The sequence below is a fragment of the Peromyscus maniculatus genome, chromosome 6 (assembly GCF_049852395.1).
Source record: "Peromyscus maniculatus bairdii isolate BWxNUB_F1_BW_parent chromosome 6, HU_Pman_BW_mat_3.1, whole genome shotgun sequence".
NCBI classification, from domain to species: domain Eukaryota; kingdom Metazoa; phylum Chordata; class Mammalia; order Rodentia; family Cricetidae; genus Peromyscus; species Peromyscus maniculatus.
In genome coordinates, this window is record NC_134857.1 from 74838717 (window position 1) to 74858699 (window position 19983).

The 19983-nt window shown below is 51.8% G+C and overlaps 1 protein-coding gene and 1 long non-coding RNA gene across 2 annotated transcripts; one reads left to right on the forward strand and one right to left on the reverse strand.

Annotated features, from left to right (window-relative positions):
- Positions 1-1044: 1044 nt before the first annotated feature.
- LOC107399685 (uncharacterized) lies at positions 1045-18758 on the reverse strand. Its single transcript, XR_006073324.2, has 2 exons — positions 18666-18758; positions 1045-1930 (listed from the first exon to the last, which is right to left on the reverse strand). It is a non-coding gene; the product is annotated as an uncharacterized LOC107399685 (long non-coding RNA).
- Positions 8778-19045, forward strand: Selenbp1 (selenium binding protein 1). Its single transcript, XM_006994791.3, has 12 exons — positions 8778-8894; positions 12442-12498; positions 12639-12751; positions 12954-13139; positions 13758-13878; positions 15180-15362; positions 15590-15768; positions 17104-17182; positions 17268-17389; positions 18159-18251; positions 18395-18513; positions 18729-19045. The coding sequence occupies exons 1-12, from the start codon at positions 8891-8893 to the stop codon at positions 18889-18891; spliced, it is 1419 nt and encodes a 472-aa protein (XP_006994853.1). The 5' UTR covers positions 8778-8890; the 3' UTR covers positions 18892-19045.
- The last annotated feature ends 938 nt before the right edge of the window (positions 19046-19983 follow it).

Genomic DNA, 19983 nt, shown 5'->3' on the forward strand with positions numbered 1-19983 from the left:
AGGTTCTGAAATCAAAAAGTCTACTGCTTGGTAAGATTATATGGATAACTGACTTCCCAAGCTACTGAATGGTAAGAAAAGCAAGAGAAAGATTGCCCAATATCAAAGGTGGGGTTACACGGTACTAAACCCATTTCGCGTGGTATCTATTTGTTCTCAGGCACGGTCTAAGACATTTAAGACATTCATCGCCTTTGTCAGTGCGCATCAGACCCCAGCACAAACTTTACTCATTTCTACGATATTTCTTCGATGGTTTGCTGCCACTGAAACGAGATCTGTAGGGCCGGGGGTTGGAGTTCAGCTGGTAAATGCTTGCCTAGTGTGCAGAAAGTCCTCCTTTTCATCCCAGCAATGAGTAAATCTGGCTTGGTCATGCATAATTGTAATCCCAGCACTCAGGAAGTAGAGGCAGGAGGATTAAAAGTTTAAGGTCATCTTCAGCTGCATAGGAACTCTGAGATCAGCCTGGGGTAGAGATTCAGTCAACAAAAAGAAAGGAAGGAAGGAAGGGACGGAGGGAGGGAGGGAAGGACTATAATTAAAGAGACAGTAAACATTTTCCCACTTACTATATCAAAATATCTATATTAAAATACATTTTTTATTAATCTTTGTTTTTTTGTTTGTTTGTTTGTTTGAGGAGTTTTGTATCTTTAAGACAGGATCTCATGTAGCCTGGGCTAGTCTTAAAATTCCTGTGTAAACTGGGCACTGGTATCACATGCCTTTAACCCCAGCACTCGGGAAGCAGAGGCACGCAGGATCTCTGAGGTCAGCCTGGTCTACAGAGTGAGTTCCAGGACAGCCAGAGATACACAGAGAAACCCTATCTTGAAAAACAAAACAAAACAAAAAAAATCCCTGTGTAAATAAATGAGGATAACCCAGAACTCCTGATCTTCTCTGATTCCTGGCTTTAGCCAGGCCTGAGTCACCATGCCTGGCTCTTGGTTAATCTTCATGTGGTTGTCTGAATAAAAGCAGGGTGGCAGCTTTATGACAGTTTTTATTAGTGTTAAATTATGACTGACACATGGAAAATAAATTCATTTGTGAAAGTTTATTTATGGATAGAGGTAAACTGGTCAATAATAAAGCGAATGTTTTTCACCCATTTTTTGTGTTGTGCTGGACACGGAACTCAGAGCCTCAGGCATGATGTGCCCCTCCACAGGGCCACACTTCCAGCCAATAATTGTTTCTACTACCTTTTTGTGTATGATGTGTGTGTGTGTGTGTGTGTGTGTGTGTGTGTGTGTGTGTGCACATTCAGGTATGTGAACTTGGGTGTGTGTGTCATGGACATTTTTTGGAAGGGGGAGAACTACCTTGGGACAACCCCCCTCCCACCTCCTTTGACAGGGTCTCCTGTTTCTGGGTGCTGCCTGAGAACAGCCTAGGCCCCCGTCTCCACCTTCCACCTCTCCTTGGAAGCACTGGAACCGCAGATGCACGCCACTGCTCCGAGCTTCACGTGTGTTCTGGGGATTCCCTCCCGGTCCTCATGCTTGTATGGCAAGGGTTTCACCACCTGACCGGTCTCCCCAGCCCAACAATCGCTTCTTAAAACACATCCTTAGTCGTTAGGCCACAGCCCCTGCTCACCGCTGCCCACTCTGAGGCACACTTCTGATAAAAGCGAGCCACCGTGCGCGGCTGGGAATCTGAAGAGTCGCTACCCCAGAGATAAGCCTGCAGCCCAGAGGTCAGAGGAGGCTGCCCTAAAGGCAAAGAAAGAAACTGGAGATGGTGAGGTTTAAGCACCAGCAGTAGCTAGGTGGGATGGTATTTCTGGGTATTTGGAGACTGGAAAAGGTCGTCTGGTGCTTCCCGCTCTTCACAGGAGCCTGGCAGAGGGCATCATCTTGAAGTTTTCTTCTGCTTCTCTGAGTCTGTGTGTTATTCCGAGCACTAGGGTATGAACTCACTGTTGTTCAGGAAAAAGAAAAAACCCAAGGTGAATGTGAGCAGCTGAGTAAATTGGTAAAACAAGTTCAATGTAAGGCAAAAATCAATCTATCTATCTATCTATCTATCTATCTATCTATCTATCTATCTATCTATCTATCTATCTATCTATCTATCTTCCACTGAGTTTGCCCAGGCTGTTGCCTGAGCTAACTGTCAGGAGCCAGGCCTTGCCAGGCCTGGTGTCAGCCACATCAGGGAACCGGTTTAGTCCCCAATGCTCCCTTCCTCTGAGGGTGTGGACTTGGTCTGCCAATGTGAGGGAAAATGCACAGGACAGAGCCCCAAATGCTGCTTAGCTGGGAAAGATCTCAACCTGTCTAGCCAGGCCTACCTCAAGCCTCAACAAGCTGCATCTTCCCTCCATCAGGACATCTGCAGACACTTGAATGCACACCTCTGCACACTTTCCACATCAGACAGCCCCAGAATATGGTGCTCGGACACCGTCTTAGTTACAGTCACTACTGCTGTGAGGAAACGCCGTGACCAAAAGCAAGTTGGGGAGGAAAGGGCTTATTTGGCTTACTATCCTGAATCACATTTCATCGAGGGAAGCCGAGAGAACTCAAACAGGACAGGAACTGGGGGTAGGAGCCGCTGCACTGGCCTTGGAAGACTCCTGCTTACTGACTTGCTCCTCATGGCCTGCTCAGCCTGCTTCCTTATAGAACCCAGGACCACCAGCCCAGGATGGCACCACCCACAACGAGCTGAGTCCTTTCTCATCCATCACTAATTAAGAAAATGCCCTACAGGCTTCCCTACAGCCCAGTCTTACAGAGGCAAGTCCCTCCTCTCCAAAGACTCTGGCTTGGGTCAAGCTGACATAAACTGGCCAGCACAGACACCCTTACCCTGCCTTTCTTTCTATGGTTCCCGTAAAGTGTTTACCTGTGCTTTTTCTTACAAAAGGACCACGTGCTTATTTTTTTTTTTTTTTTAAGCACAAAAAGTATATAAAGTGACAATGGAAAATCATCCCCTGCTTCACCAGCACCCCTGTTGGTGAGAGCAGCTAGCGCTTGGGCTGTGAAGGGGGACAAAGGTCTCCCCAGGTCTCACTGCTCCACCCCTAAGGAGGATCGCCTTCCTCAGTCCTGCACACAACCGCTGTTTCACTTCCATCCCTCAGAGAATCAGGCTGTCTGTCCCGGGACTTCCAAGAAACAAACCCCCATAGTTTGGGTATTCTTTCAGGATCGCTCCCCTCCACCCTTCCCCCTCCCCCAAACCAAATAAAGTAAAGGAAACACAGACAGCATGTCAGCTTGCAAGAACTGTGCGTCCCAGCCAGGCCGTGGCGGCGCACGCCTTTAATCCCAGCACTTGGGAGGCAGAGGCAGGCGGATCTCTGTGAGTTCGAGGCCAGCCTGGGCTACCAAGTGAGTTCCAGGAAAGGCGCAAAGCTACACAGAGAAACCCTGTCTCGCAACCCCCCCCCTAAAAAAAAAAAAAAAAAAAAAAGAACTGTGCGTCCTGGAGTCAGAGAAGCTGGTAGGCATCCTGCTCTGCTCTCTCCAGTGGCCTTGACCCTGTCAAGGGCCTTAGCTTCCCCCCAGAACATGGAGATGGTCTTACCTACATGCTATAGCAAAGACTAAATGGGCTTATGCAAGCCAATTACTCCTTCTTCTCCCTGTATCCTGTTGTGTGTGTGAGTGTTCACGGGTATGTGTGGTCATACGTGTGCACCTTTGTATGTAGGCGTGGCACACGTGTGGGCGGAAGTTGACGCTGGTTGTTTTTTGCCAGTGCTGGGGAGCAAACTGGGATCCTCACTCTTACAAGATGCCTCGCGTGTTCTCCTACTGTGACAAACACTCCGGCAAGGCAGCTTTAGAACTGGAAGCGTTGGTCTGGAACGATGACTCCGCGGTTAAGAGCACCGGCTGCTCTTCCAGAGGACCGGATTCAATTCCCAGCACCCCCATGGCAGATCACAACTGTCTGTAACTCCAGTGCCAGGGGATCAACACCCTCACATACACGCAGACATACACGCAGGCAAAACACCAATGCACGCAAAACAGAACTAAATAAATCAAGGTGGGTGGTGGTGGTGGCACTGGTCTTTAATCCCAGTAATTGGCAGGCAGACGCAAGCAGATCTCTGAGTTCAAGGCCAGCCTGGTCTATATGGTGAGTTCTGAGACAGCCAGGGATACACAGAGAAACTCTAAATTAACTAGTTAATTTTTGAAAAGGGAAAGAGAGGGCTAAGTGGTAATGGTGCATGCCTTTAATTCCTGCACTTGGGAGCCAGAGATAGGTGGATCTGTGAATTTGAGGCCAGCTTGGTCTACAAATCGAGTTCCAGGACAGTCAGAACTACACAGAGGAACCCTGTCTCAAGAAAACAAAAGAACAAACAAACAAACAAGCAAAAAGGGGGTTGGGGGCTGGGGCTGGAGAGATGACTCAGCAGTTAGAAGCACTTGCTGCTCTTCCAGAGGACCTGGGTCCAGTTTCAGCACCCACATGGTGGCTCACAGCCATCTATAATTGCAGTTCTAGGGGATCCAATGCCCTCTTCTGGCTTCCTTGGGCACTAGGCATACACATGATACACAGAAATATATAGTCTTAGTGAGGGTTTCTATGGCTGTGAAGAGACACCATGATCACGGCCACTCTTAAAAAGGAAAAACATTGAATTGGGGTGGTTTGCATTTTCAGGGGTTTAGTCCATTATCGTCATGGTGTGACATGGTGGCGTGCAGGCAGACATGGCGCTGGAGAAGGAGCTGAGAGTTAATATATCTTGACTCACAGGCAATAGGAAGTGGGCTGTCTCACTGGGTGTAACTTGAGCAAAGGAGACCTCAAAGCCCACCCCCACAGTGACATACTTCCTCCAACAAGGCTACACCCACTCCAATAAGGCCACACCTCCTAAAAGTGCCACTCCCTTTGGAGGACATTTTTTTCAAACCACCACATATATATATAGAGAGAGATATGTATATATGCATATATATGCTGATAAATATTCATATACATAAATAAATCTTTAGAAAAGATAAGGAAATATGGCAGGGAAGTCAAGGAGCCAACTTGTCACATTGTCACTGTGTTCAGGAGAGTGAGAGATGCAGGCTTGCCCACTAGCCTTCTCCATTTTATCCAGTCTAGGACCCAAGAGAGAGCGGACAGACAAAACCAAAGCTTCCTTCTTCCATATATATATAAGTCTTTATATAGGCTTCCAACAGAGAGCCTGGCCAGCGTGGTGGCGTACACCTTTAATCCCAGCACTAGGGAGGCAGAGGCAGGTGGATCTCTGTGAGTTTGAGGCCAGCCTGGTCTACAGAGTGAGATCCAGGACAGGCACCAAAACTACACAGAGAAATTCTGTCTCAGAAAAAAAAAAAAAAAAGAAAAAAAAAAAAGGTAGGTCTTCCTACCTCAAAGATCCAGATTAGAAGTGGATCTGCCTGCTTCAAATTAGTCAAAAGTCCCTCACAGGTATGCCCCTCCATTTTTGGGTTTTAGTTAATCCCAAAAGTAGTCAAGTTGACAACCAAGAACAGCATCACACTCTTTAGACCTTGAACTCATGGTCCTCAGACCTCAGCCTCCTGCAGGGCTGCACCACCAGGCTTTTTTTTTTTCTTTTGTCTTGTCATTTTAAGTTATTCTTGGGGATCAGCCGCATCATCTCCCTCCCTTCTCTTCACTGGGTTTAATTAGTGTTTTGTTTTTCATCATTATCCCATCTTACCCACCAGAGGTCTTAAAACCTGCTTAATGGGCGCAAGGAATCTGGCTGAGGTGGGTGGAAAGGGGTGTACCAAGAGCAGCCTGACCTCCTGCGGGGTGCCCCCAAGTCAGGGCTTTCACTTCCTGTTCTCAGAGCCCAGGGCCAAAGAACATGAGCAATATTAGCTAGACCCTCTGCCTCCTCCAAAGCTGTCATGGCCTGGGGTTAGAAACAACAGACTCAGATACAGACCATCCCCTGGCCTCCGTGCACATTACTGTGGGGTGGGCACTGGCATGGCGGCCGCACACAGGGCCGGCTCGGGCCCTCCCTAGCCACCGCCATCCACTGTGAGGCTGCTCAATTAGCCTGGTTGGTTTCTGGCTACAGAAGGGCAAACCAGACTGGGGAGGGAGCCCTTCAGCTCCGGGGAAGCAGAGTTAGCAGAACCTGCAGCCCCTCTGATGGCGGTGGAAAGGTCATTCCATCCCAACTCCGGAAGCCCAAGCCCCCCACACCACCACCGGGTAGTTCTGCGAGCAGCTGGCTTCTCTCCCTGGGCGGCCTCTCCCTTGTCCGGACCGACCGGGACAACTTCCCTCTCAAACAGCTCCTTAGCTCTCAAGAGGTCAGGGAGAGAACAGCAGGCAGGAGTGAGTGGTGCTATGGAGACCCTGGCAAGACCGGCTGGGTCAGAGTGCAGGGCCTTGAACGAACTGGTTGTCAAAACAGACTCGAGGACAAACAAAATACCCTAGCGCCTCTTTTGGAATTACTGACTTGCGAGGACCAGGGGGGGAATCGCTCTGTCTTGCAGATTTGGGCGATCTCTAGACACCAGCACTCGGGGTCCCTAACTGCCACATATAGTAACTCAAGCATTCTGGTCGGCTTCGGGCTAGAGGAGGGTGAACTGGATCCGGGAGGGAGTTAGGAGAATCTGCAGCCCCTGCTGCTGGCCGTGGGGAACGCTGTTTACTCTCTAGCTCAAGCCTGGAGAGGAAAGAGGAAGTAAAAAGGCTGGGGATCTCAGCAGGAGGAGGAGGCAGGCTGTGCAGAGGCAGCGTGGAGGGGCGGTGGGCAGAGATGGCGAACACAAGGAAGCCACCCCGGGGCCGCTGCACACAGCAGGTCAACTTTGCTGTCTGTCTGTCTGTCTGCTGGCTGGTGAAGATGCCAGGGCAGAGAGCCAAGAAGGGCTGAGTAACATTCCTGTTGAACTTCCCCAGCCCCTTAAATCGCTTTTAAAATATTTATTTATTTAGTGTACATGTTGTACCTGAACAGAGGGGCGTGTACCATGCGCCTGTGGAGGCCAGAAGAGAATGTCAGATTTCCTGGAATCTGAGTGGCAGGTGGTTGTGAGCCACCATGTGGGTGCTGGGAACTGGACCTATGTCCTCTGCAAGAGCAGCGACCGCTCTTAAATATTGAGCTTTATCTCCAGCACTCACTTGAATCTTTTCAAATTAACTTTTGGAAAATCCAGGTTTGGAAGCTTATGCCTTGAAGCCACAGAAGGTCTAGCCTGGCATTTACTATGTAGACCAGGCTGGCCTCTTGACTCCTTGCTGGGATCACAGCTGTACACTGCCACAGCCAGCCAAGGAACTTTCTCCATGGGGACATAAACTTTCTCATAGGAATCTGAAGGACAGACGACCAGCGCACCAAGCCCTATTTTGTCCCCACTCCCGACCCCACCCCACTTCCTTCTGCCTTTCTTCCCTTCCACGCAGGGCATTTACATCTCACACCTACACACTGTGAGTTAGTCCAGAGAAACTCCTCCCAGGCCTTTCAGGTGGACTCTGTCTTCTTTCTTCACAATGTATCACTTCAGCTCAGGCCCTCTCAGCAGAGGCCGGCTTCCCTTGTAACTGGCCCTCTAGCTATTTCTACTGGTGATCTCGAGTCCAAATGGTACCCTTTTCCCTGTCCATCAAAAGCCTCACCTCACACCTCATCTAAGAAGAGGAAGGTGGCTTCTGCTGACAGTCGGATCCCCTGAAGTGTGCGGACAGGGGTTTCCCTGGGCAAGCGGCTCACGCTGAGGACAGAGGCGTCCCTGGCTCTGTGGTGGAGACCACTTTGAGAGGGTTCCAGAGTCCTCTCTGCTGCAGCCCTTCAAACACCGACTTTTTAAGATGGAGGGCAGCCCCAGAAGGGGCGACTGGATCAGGCCTCAGTGTTGCTTTGAGAAGCCACTAAGAGTTCCTTGGCAAGCAGTGGTGGTTTGCCTGTCCCTTGCATGTTCCAGCCACGGGCTTAACAACCTGCGCAGACACTTCCTCTTCAAGCTAGAGGAGCCACCCCAAGACTGTCACAGGCCAGCTGGGGACAGGCGCATCTGTTGCCTCCTTTCTGACCCTTCCTCCAGCCCCCAGAGGCAGCAGACTCTGAGACTAGGGGGTGGAAGTCCACTTTCACCCCCTGAGATTTACCAGGGTAACTGGCAGCAATAGCAGCCACCAGGCTGTCTCCCACTTCAAAGCTCAAGGCTCCTGAGCAGTTCTGGGAAAAGGGGAGTCTAGGCTCACCTTTTGGCCTTGGCTCGGCTGGGCAGCTGCTGCCGAAAGACATGGGGAAGGGGGTCTGGGAGAGCAGGACTGCGTCTTTTGGAGCATGGATGTCTGGAAAAAGAGGGCCTCCTTAAGAGAAAGCTGGCCCTGGTTGTCGAAGTCGGAACAAACAGGTCCACAGCCCTGGGTACCCCAAAATACCTCGGGCCAGGGCCGAACACATAGATGAGCATTTGAAAGCACAGGAACATGTGACTGCATACATATAAACACTTCCCTCACACGGTACCTGCTTGCATGGACATACACAAGCATATACACATCCAGACACAGGCACACACAAATTCACACACACACAAACATAAAGGCACGTGCATGGGAACCCACAGGCACACAAACTTAATACATACATAGGTACCCACTAATGGCACAGACATTCACACACACACACACACACACTGTAACTTAAACGGCCAGGCCACTTGATGGCGTCCTGGCCAGCAGCCCTGTGTAGTTTACCCTGGATGGCAGCCACGGCCCTCCCCTTGCCCCACCTCTCCCCCAATTGGTTGCATAAATTCCCTCCCTTTGCCCCTTCCCGGTGCAGTCTGCTCCAACACCAGCACTGGTCTCTGCCGAGCCTCTCTGCCCATTCCTGGCAACTCCTGCAGGGGCCAGAGTGTCAGCCGGCAACATGGGTAAGAAAAGGGGGTTTCCCAAAATCACGGGCAGTTCACCCCTAGTTTAGAGGGTCTTCTTCCCTCCAGGAAATGACTCAAAACTGTGGAGAGGGCAGTGAAGAGAGAACTGGACTTTTGTCTCTACCTGACAGGCATGCGCATACGCAGCTCAAACGCAGGCATTCATGCATGGTATTTCTCAGCCTAGCTTAAGTTCTGAGGAAGGAGCAGAGAGGGACTGCCAGAAATGGTAGTCTGGGAATCCTACCCAGCCTTGGCAGGGGCAGGGGACAAGGGCAGGGGCAGCAGACGGGGCAGAGGTAGGGGCAGGGGCAGGAGACAGGGGTGGGGGCAGGGGACAGGGTAGGGGGCAGGGGCAGGAGACAGGCACAGGAGTAGAGGGTAGGGGCCAGAGGAGGGAGGGGAGCATCTTTCTGAACTGAGAAAATCCAATGGGGGTGGGGATTCTTGGGAAGAACTCGGGTATCTCTGGCTGTCACCCTAGCAAACAGACACTGGGTCAACCTCCTGCTTGGGAGGTACAGAAGAGCCTTCACAGCCCAGATCTCTCAAGCTGCTCCATACCAGTCAGCTGGGGAGGTCAGGAACGGCCACACTGACCCACTGAGGACCTGTCTCGGCGCCCCTCCGGAGTCCCACAGCTCTCATCCTTTTGCCTGTGGGCTCCTGGTGTCGGGCTGAGAGCTGAGGTTTGGGAGGGATGCTGAGGTCCCGCTAGCCTGACAGCTGGCTCTTTGCTGGGTCAGTAGAGTCCAGTGACCAGCCTGGTGTAGAAAACCCACTTGAACTTCCTCTGGGTTCCCCAAACTCAGAATGTCAGAGACCTGGCTTGAGATGCTGAAGATGGACTGGAGGATGCCTTACAAAGAGAGATGGTGGTCCAGGCAACCTAGCAGCCTGGACCAAGCCCTGGGATAGCAGGACAAGCCTCTTCCACTTCCTTCCTCTTTTCAAGATGCTTTTATTTTATGAGTATTTGCCTGTATGCTTATATGTGCAGCACATTCGTGTCTAGTGCCTGTGGAAGCCAGGTGTGACAGTTGTGCCATGTGGGTGCTAAGAACCAAACCCAGGTCCTGTGCAAGAGCAGCAAGTGCTCTTGACCCGAGTCATCTCTCCAGCCCCAAAATGAGCCCCCTTTTTCTTTTCTTTCTTTCTTTCCTTTTTTTTTTTTTTTTTTTTGTGTGTGTGTGTGTGTGTGTGTGTGTGTGTGTGTTGTTCTGTTGGGGTTTTTGTTTGTTGGTTTGGTTGAGACAGGGTCTCACTGTGTTCCTCTGTCGGGTCTGGAACTCATGTCGATCAGGCTGACCTTGAACTCAGAGAGATCCTCCTGCCTCTGCCTCATGAGTGCTGGGTTCAAATATACTTTTTTATTGATTTATCTTCACCTCCCCCTAAATCATGGGTGGTGGCTCACACCCATCATCCCAGTACTGAGGAGGCTAAGGCAGAAGGATCTTGGTGAGTTGAAGGCTAACCTGAGCTACTTGGTAAGTTCCAGGTGAAGTCATGTTTCTGGACCCTACAGTGCTGTTGCTCCTTGCTTTCTAGAGGTGAGGCTCCCGGCAGGAGAAGGCTTTGCCCTGGCCTTACCTGCTTTCTTCGTGTTTTATTTGATTTTGTCTGTACGGATGTAATGCTTGCATCTGTGTGCACCATGTGTGTGCTATACGCCTGAGGAGGCTGGAAGAGGGTACCGGATACTCTGGAGCTGGAGTTACAGACAGTTCTTAGCCACCATAGGGTGCTGGCAATCAAATCTGAGTTCACTGTAAGAGCAGCCATTGCTCTTAACCACTGAGCCACCTCTCCAACCCCTCTCCTGGGCAGAGGCAGTGCCCAGTCCTTGTGAACTCCACTCCAGGATTTCTTTCCATCTGCATCAGCCCCTTCCCGGTTCAACTCTTCCAAGGTCTGGCCCACACTCTCAAGCTGGAATCCTGGTGGCTGTTTTGTAACTGTGGTGACTTTACTTGTCAGACTGTTGGGTCAGGAAGGGCCTCTCCCTACAGCTGTGGTGGGTAGAAAAGTACAAAGTGGCCCAGGGACACACATCTGGTTATCAGTCTTGACCAAACACCAACACTTCTCCCCTCATCTGGATTGGTTGCATAATCCAGGGTGTGGCCAGACGCGGCTTGGCTCAGGACTCAGGCCTGCATGCAGGAAGTCCCCAGCCTCTGCCTTGGATAAATTTGGCGGGATCTGCAGCCTGAGAGCCCCTCTTCAAGGACAGACATCCGGAAGACTGCGCACCTGGTTTAGGTCTCACAAAGGCCCCCTGGGGTTTGTCATATTGAGGACTGAACCCAAGTGAGCCACCTCCGACAGTTGTTTGTTTGGGATTTTTTTGTTTTTCTCTAAGATTTATTTTAGTTTTGATGATTGTGTATGTCTGGGTGTGGGTATGTGCTGTTCAATAAAGTTGCCCTAGAGGTCTGATCTCTGAAAAGTTTTTGCACTCTGGTAAGCCCCTTAGCTGATACAACAATCCAAATCAGACCAAACCAGACTGAATTAGAAAAAGCCCTGGTTTGATGGGTAAAGCGTTCCCAGGTGATTCTCCAGCCCCCCAGAGAGGAGACAGGGGTAGGAGAGACTGAAAAACCACGGGTCTGTTTTCTGGGGTGCAGTTTAAATACCCTGTGGGAGTGGTCTTGAGCATCTCCAGGGGAGGAGCTGTGTTTGGCGGGACTTTCTGGGGATCAGGGTCTGGGCAGAGAGGTGGGGCTTCCACCAGAACATTCCAGACTCTCTGAGTATATGGATGCCAGGGTGCCAGGGCTGAGGTGGAGCTTCCTCCAGAACATTCCAGACTCTCTGAGTATATGGATGCCAGGGTGCCAGGGCTGAGGTGGATCTCTCACCAGAACAATCTCCCTAGAGCTTTCAGGTGGCTGTGAGTGGCAAGGTGGGCACTGAACCGCTGGGCCGTTTCTCCAGCTTCCCTAACTCAATTTTGCTTATTTGTTGTTGTTTTGAGACAAGGTTTCTCTATGTATCCCAGGCTGTCCCAAAACTATGTTGATCAGGCTGGCCTTGAACTCACAGCCTGCCTCTGCCTCCAGAGTGCTGGGATTAAAGGCGTGCGCCCCAGCGAAGTCTTTTGCTATGTAGCAAGGCTAGTCTTGAACTTATGCCCCTCCTGCCTTTGCCCCATAGATGTGGTCGCAATGCCCAGCCCACTGTGGTACACTCATCACCATTTTCCACAGATGAAGTGGAAACTGAGTTGTAATTGTTTGTCCAAGTTCCTATGACAGCCAGGTTGACTGAGGCTAGAGTCAAGTCAGTTTCATAACTGTTGAGCACACAGTCTCTGCCCCACCTCCTCCAAGCCCCGCCAGAGTGTCCATTCTCCCACCACACCCCCACACCCATCAGAGTTGGGGGGTTGCGGGGGGATAGGTCAAAGTGAGGGGGCTGGAGTAGAGACCCAAGAGTCTGCCCTTGTCTGCCAGGCGTGTGTTACAGGCTGTAGAGAGGGAGAACTCATCATGCTCCAGAGCAGGCTCCAGCTAACCCGCTCCCATTGTTTCCACAGCTACAAAATGTGGGAAATGTGGACCAGGCTACTCTACCCCTCTGGAGGCCATGAAAGGTAATTGCACACCTGAGAGCCAGCCTCCCTCTGCCCACCCCACGGTAGGGTTGGAGGATTTCAGGCCTAGCCTTAGCCCTTTGCTCACCCTGGGCAGCCTCTGTCCAGCCCATCACCATAACCTGTTCTCTACTTCCCAGGACCCCGAGAGGAGATTGTCTACGTGCCCTGTATTTACCGAAACACAGGCACTGAGGCCCCAGATTATTTGGCCACTGTGGATGTTAACCCTAAGTCTCCCCAGTATAGCCAGGTGAGGTGAGGTGTGGTCACTGGCACCCCTGAGACTCCCACCAGCCCTGGTTCCCTAACTCCACCCTTCTTTGTCCTCCTTGGTATAGCAATGAAGGCTCTTCACTGCACAGGGTGCTGAGCTGACCCTGCCTGTGCCGGGATGCCAGGTCTATAGAGGCATGGCCTGGGCGAGCAGCATTTCCTGCCCCTCTCCACTCTAGGTCATCCACAGGCTGCCCATGCCCTACCTGAAGGATGAGCTGCACCACTCGGGATGGAACACTTGCAGCAGCTGCTTTGGAGACAGCACTAAGACGCGCAACAAGCTCATGCTCCCTAGTCTCATCTCCTCCCGCGTCTATGTGGTGGACGTGGGCTCGGACCCTCGGGCCCCGAAGTTGCACAAGGCAAGTCTTCTGTCCCTGTGGCTAGAGACCCTTGCACCTGCTGGCCCAACAGCCCTAGATCAGCTGCCTCCAGCTCTTCCACAGGGTCTGGCTCAGCAGCAGGGAGGAAGGGTAGACTTCAGAAGTTACCTCGGCTTGCTGAGCTGGCACTGTCCAGCAGCATGGGCTGGGTGCTTCTTCAGAAGATGGGGCTGCTTCTTGAGGGAAGGAGAGAGCCATCTTTCCCTGGCCACACACACCAGTTAGGAGCTCATGGCTTCCCTCAGGCCCGAGCTCCAGGCCGTCCTCTCAACACTCCATTAGACATGCTCCCTCTGCACCAGATGCTCACAGCTGGCTGCTGAGGGTGCAGCGCTAACACTGGCATGGGAGGGGCCCGCGGAGCTGGGAGTGCCTTCCGGAGAGATGGGGGAGGGCTGATGCTGCCTGACTGAGGACTTAACGGTGGCCTCTCTGCCTTCCTCTTGCTGCTCTCCGAGTTAGCAGATTGGATCTATGCTGTCTTCCCTCGGGGAGAGAAAGAGAAGACAGGGTCCACAGATAAGGCGGGCAGAATGGGAGGAGGGAGTCGAGAGTCCTGGCTCTGTAAAGTCTGACCCCATTCCTCACCTTCTCTAGGTCATTGAACCCAATGAGATCCATGCCAAGTGCAACCTGGGCTACCTGCACACCAGCCACTGCCTGGCCAGCGGGGAGGTGATGATCAGCTCCCTGGGGGATCCCCAGGGTAATGGCAAAGGTACCACAGCAGGATAAGTGTGGGGAGCATCCGTCCGTGTAGGGAGCAGAACTGGCGAGAACTGACCAGCAGAGTCCTACCCAGTACCTAAAATGTCAGCAAGTGACATCAGTTGTTTCAACTATTCCCTCAGTGACGAGGCTCCGCTGGGCCTGGGGTGTAGGCTGTAATTCCAGACACTTCCAGGTGGTGGCAGAATGATCACAAGTTCAAGGCCTGCCTGGGAAACTTGGCAAGACCTTGTCTCAAAATACAAACAGAAGGCTGGAGATGCACCCCACGAGAGGGTACTTGCCTACTTAGTGAAGTCCCAGGACAGTAACCCATGTGCACACTTACATGTACTCACAACACAGATACACTCACACAAGATGAGCTGTGACTGCTGAGTGTGCTCGAAGGCACAGTCAGGAGTCAGCTATATGGACACGAACACACACGTGAACCTAGCATGTAATACCAGCCTTTGTGAATTCATGAGCAAACCTCACAGCCCTTGGGGTGTGTGTGTGTGTGTGTGTGTGTGTGTGTGTGTGTGTGTGTGTGTGTGTGTGTGTGTGTTTAAGCTTTGAGAAAAATTTAGCTGAACACAGTGATGTACACCTTTTATCACAGCATTTGGGAGGCAGAGGCAGGGGGATCTCTGTGAGTTTGAGGATAGCCTGGTCTACAGAGTGAGTTCTAGGGCAGCCAGGGCTACATAGATAAACCCTGTCTCAAGAAAGAAAGGAGAGAGAGGGAGGAGGGGAGAGAGAAGTAGGAAGGAGGAGGGAGGGAGGGAGAGAGGGAGGGAGGAAGGGAGGGAGGGGAGGGAGGGAGGGAGGGGGGAGGGAGGGAGGGAGGGAGGGAGGGAGGGGGGGGGAGGGAGGGAGGGAGGGAGGGAGGGAGGGAGGGAGGGAGGGAGGGGGGGGGGAGGGAGGGAGGGAGGGAGGAAAAAGTATTGAGTACACAAAGGACAGCAGGCTTCCATGCCTGGAGCTCTGCCTGGAGCTGCCCGGGACTCTTTCCTGACCAGCAAAGCTTAGACTCTGGGAAGAATCCCACTGTGGTACGGCAGGCTGGGCAAAAGATGCTTACAGGGCTGGGTCCTAGAACTCTGTTCACAGGGAGGACATTCTCCCCGGAGCTCTAAGAGGAGGATGAAGTTGGTAGGAGGAAGAGTACAGAGTGAGGGGCCCTACCTCACACCTGCCATCTCTGAAACGCATGTTTGGGCACCCAGACTTAAGGATCTGGCCAGCTGGGTGGTAAAGACAGTATGGCTCACCCCCTCAACCTAAGCCCCTTTCTTCCCTGCTCAGGGGGTTTTGTGCTGCTGGATGGGGAGACCTTCGAGGTGAAAGGGACGTGGGAGAAGCCTGGGGGTGCTGCTCCTTTGGGCTATGACTTCTGGTACCAACCACGACACAATGTCATGATCAGCACTGAGTGGGCAGCTCCCAATGTCCTCAGAGATGGCTTCAACCCCGCTGACGTGGAGGCCGGTGAGAATCACCTTTGGGCTGGCAGGAGCCTTGGTCCGCACCCCTGCTTTCAGCTCTCTAACCTACTCAAGAGGCTATGACATGCCAGGTGCTCAGAATGCCCAAGCCTTTCAAGAGTCCTCTGTGCCCATTTTCAGCTCTCCACCCTAGTCAGCACCCAGCCTCTTCCCATGCCCTCCCATCCTGACCTGATTCCAGCCTCTGGTCCCTATCCCCTCCCACCTCAGGGTTGTATGGAAGCCACATAAATGTGTGGGACTGGAAGCGTCATGAGATTATCCAGACCCTACAAATGAAGGATGGGCTCATCCCTCTGGAGGTCCGCTTCCTGCATGACCCAGATGCCACTCAGGGCTTTGTAGGCTGCGCCCTCAGCTCCACCATCCAGCGCTTCTACAAGAATGAGGTAACTGAGCCTGCCCGCCACGCCCCCGCCATGCCCCCCACTGTTCCTACAAGAGTCTCATCAGGACCTCCTCCCAGGCTTCAGTGTCCACAGTTGGTCCCAGCAGCCTAAGCTTCCCCAGGAAGAAATGCTGCTATATGACCCACCTCTCTTCTCTCTGTGCCAGGCTGATTCCCACCTTGCCTAAGGCTGTCTTCTGTTGCTATAACTGAGCAACTGAGTGTCACAGGCAGGACAGGTTCTAAGGAATATAAGTTATTTAGCTCATAGGTCTGAAGTTAGACAATCCAAGGTTGAGGAATGGCATCTGGTGAAGGCTTTCTTAGGCTTGGGAATTCTTTGCTTCCAGGGACATCACAGGGTGAGACAGCCATGTGTAAGAGACAACTGGCTTTATTAAAGGACTCACTTTCAAGATAGTCATGAATACTCTCATAGGTGAATCCATCCTCTGGGAGCTCTGACTTAATTACTTAAAGGTTCCACCTAGTCCCCAGGTGGTGCACACCTTTAATTCCCAGCACTTGGGAGGCAGAGCCAAGTGGATCTCTATGAGTTCGAGGTCAGCCTGGTCTACAGAGCGAGATCCAGGACAGGCACCAAAACTACACAGAGAAACCCTGTCTTTAAAAACAAACAAAACAAAATAAAAAAACAAAAACAAAAAACCCTAAGATGTAGCTGTGTCCTGCCCAGTCTGCAGCTGCTCAGACCCAAGTAAACACACAGAGGCTTATATTAACTAAAACTACTTGGCCATTAGCTCAGGCTTACTACTGACTAGTTTTTACACTTAAACTCAGCCCATTTCTGTTCATGTATATGTCGCCATGTGTTCCGTGGCTTTACCTGTGTGCCATTACATGCTGCTCCCTGGACAGCAGGCTGGCGTCTCCTGCTCAGCCTCCATCTTTCTAGAATTCTCCTTGTTTCTTATCCCATCCATAGTTCCTGCCTGGCTACTGGCCAATCAGCATTTTATTTACCAACCAATCAGAGCAACACATATTCACAGCATACAGAACATCCCACAGCACCTAAGGTTACAGTATGGTGGTACACACCTAAGATCCCAGCACTTGGAAAGTGGAGGCCATAGGGACAGGAGCTTGAGGCCAGCTTGAACTACACAAGACTGTCTCAAAAAGCAAAACAAAAAAAAATCTGCTTAGTGAGCATCTGTGTCATGACAAGTACTGGTGGGGCCATGATGAAGCAGTCATGCTCCTTGCCTTACAGCCTTGCAGGGAAGGAGACCCTGGCCACAAAGCCCCGTGTCTGCCCCTTCCTGTCCCCAGGTCTAAGCATACTCTCTACCTCCCTTGCCCATTGTAGGGAGGCACCTGGTCAGTGGAGAAGGTGATCCAGGTGCCCTCCAAGAAAGTGAAGGGCTGGATGCTGCCCGAAATGCCAGGTGAGTGCCAGGAGAGGTGGGAGTCAGCAGGTGGATTCCTGGCCTGGAAGAAAGACTCCTTAAAGTCCCTCAACCCACTCCTTAGGCTTGATCACTGACATCCTGCTGTCCCTGGATGACCGCTTCCTCTACTTCAGCAACTGGCTGCATGGGGACATTCGGCAGTATGACATCTCTAACCCACAGAAGCCCCGCCTTGCTGGGCAGGTAGAGGCACTAGTAGTGAAGGAGAGTCTGGGCAAGGCACAGAGGCTGGAAAGCTTCGGGTGGTGGTGGTGGGGGTGATAAGGGAGGGGCAGGAAAAGCAAAAATGTGAGCAAAGGCACAGGCCCAGGACTGGAGAGTCCTGGCTGAACACAGGGAAGGAGTCTGAAACGAAAGGGAGACTAGCCAGGAGTGGAGGAGCACACCTTTAAGGCCAGCAGTAGAGAGACAGAGGGAAGTGGATTTGAGTTCAAGGCCAGCCTGGTTTACATAGTGAGTTTCAGGCCAGTCAGTTCCATGGTGAGATGCTATCACACACACACACACACACACACACACAGGAATTCTAATAAAGGGAAACAGCTCTTCTGTAATGTCCACTCTTCTGTGACTAACTATCCAACAAGGACAAAGGAAGGAGAGGTCTAGTCCAGCTCCTGGTGGAGAAGGGAGGAGTCCATCATAGAAGATGTGTAAACAGGAGTGCGAGGCAGCTGGGCACGATACACATGCAGTCACAGGATGCAGAGAGTTGGATGCTGGTGCTCAGCCTGTCTTCCCCTTTTATTCAGTCTGGAATCCCAGCCCAGGGGATGGTGCCACTCAGGGCCAGGGTGGATCTCCCCTCCTAATTAAAGCTCTCTGAAACGCCCCACAGATACTTTGGCCAGGGGCGGGAGGTATCCTCGCTGATTCTACAGCCTAGTGAGGTTGATAACGAAAATTAATCATCCCTGTTGTCCCCCTCTGTCCTCTGCACCCCTGAACCCAGATCTTCCTTGGGGGCAGCATTGTTAAAGGAGGCCCAGTGCAGGTGCTGGAGGACCAAGAGTTAAAGTGTCAGCCGGAGCCCGTCGTGGTCAAGGTGAGAACACCTCTCTGGCCTCACCGGCCCCTCAGATCCATTCCCAAGGAGTATCTGGAGGAATGCTCTTGGGATCCAGGTCGTGTGCCAACACCTTAGTCGTTCTGTATGTTACTTGGAGTCTGACCTCTTGTTTCCCCAAGGGAAAACGAATTCCTGGAGGCCCTCAGATGATCCAGCTCAGCTTAGATGGGAAGCGTCTTTACGTCACCTCCTCACTGTACAGTGCCTGGGACAAGCAGTTTTACCCTGATCTTACCAGGTGAGCAGCCCTGCCCAGGATCACCCCTCTAACTGTCCTACCCAGAAAGATCATTTGGCCTTCTGAGGACTCCTCAGGAACTCCACCTGTACCCACCGCACAGATGGCCCATTTGGACCCTGACCCATCCCCAGGAACCCATTTATACTCACCAAATCTTAGGGTGGGGAGCTGGTCACATATGACCTCTCACTTATCCTTTTCTTCTCTTCCAGGGAAGGCTCCGTGATGCTGCAAATTGATGTAGACACTGTAAATGGAGGGCTCAAGTTGAACCCCAACTTTCTGGTAGACTTTGGGAAGGAACCCCTTGGTCCAGCACTGGCTCACGAGCTTCGTTACCCAGGGGGTGACTGCAGTTCTGACATCTGGATCTGAGAGGAGGAGCCTGGCTCCACTCTGCTCTCGTGGTCCCCACTACGTAAGGCCTCACGGGGACCAGTGAGATCTGCTGAGCGGCATTCACTGCGGTCGCTTGTGCTTCTCCGAAATGAGCTCATGGAAGCACCAAGAAATAAAATGCTGAACCTGTCCCACCTTGTCATGGAGGGGGAGGGGTTGAGTCCCCTGCCACTGCCACTTTCTTGCATAGAGAAGGCCTGAAGTAGATTCCAGAAGGTTGTTGTGACTGGTCTGTGCCAGTGATTCCAACACGATGCCAATGACGTCAGACATCTCCCCTTTTATGGCTATCAGAACCTAAAGATTTAAGGGTACGATTGCAACAGGAAACCTGAGGGATGGGCATGTCAGTCAATGTTTTAGACTTTTTTGGGCATGTGTGTATGGTGTGTGTATGTATGTGTGTATATGTGTATGTTCAAGCATCTGTATGTGCACGGCATGTGTGTGTGGTATTTGTGTGTGTTCAAGGATGTATATGTGGTGTGTGTGTGTGTGTGTGTGTGTGTGTGTGCGCATTTGCGTGTGTGCGTTTAAGCCCCAGGTTGACACTGGGTTTCTTCCCTGATCACTCTTCACCTTGTATATATATGGAGAAAGGGTCTCTTGCTGGACCTGGAGCTTGCTGCTGCAGAGAGGATGACTAGCCAGCTTACTCCAGGGATTCTGGCTGTTTCCCATGTGCTGTGCTCACAGGCAGGCCACCCAGTTTTCACATGGGTTCTGGAGATCAGAACACTGATCCTCACACATGGCTCCAGTCACATGGGTTCTGGAGATCAGAACACTGGTCCTCACACATGCATCTCCCCAGTCACATGGGTTCTGGAGATCAGAACATTGGTCCTCACACACAGCTCCAGTCACATGGGTTCTGGAGATCAGAACACTGGTCCTCACACATGGCCCCAGTAACATGGGTTTTGGAGATCAGAACACTGGTCTTCACACATGGCCCCAGTCACATGGGTTCTGGAGATCAGAACACTGGTCCTCACACATGGCTCAAGTCACATGGGTTCTGGAGATCAGAACACTGGTCCTCACACACGCATCTCCCCAGTCACA

Coding starts and splice junctions, on each gene's coding strand:
- Selenbp1 (XM_006994791.3), top strand. Junction 15,363..15,589: donor CCCCGCTGACGTGGAGGCCG/GTGAGAATCACC, acceptor CTCCCACCTCAG/GGTTGTATGGAAGCCACATA. Junction 15,769..17,103: donor AGCGCTTCTACAAGAATGAG/GTAACTGAGCCT, acceptor TGCCCATTGTAG/GGAGGCACCTGGTCAGTGGA.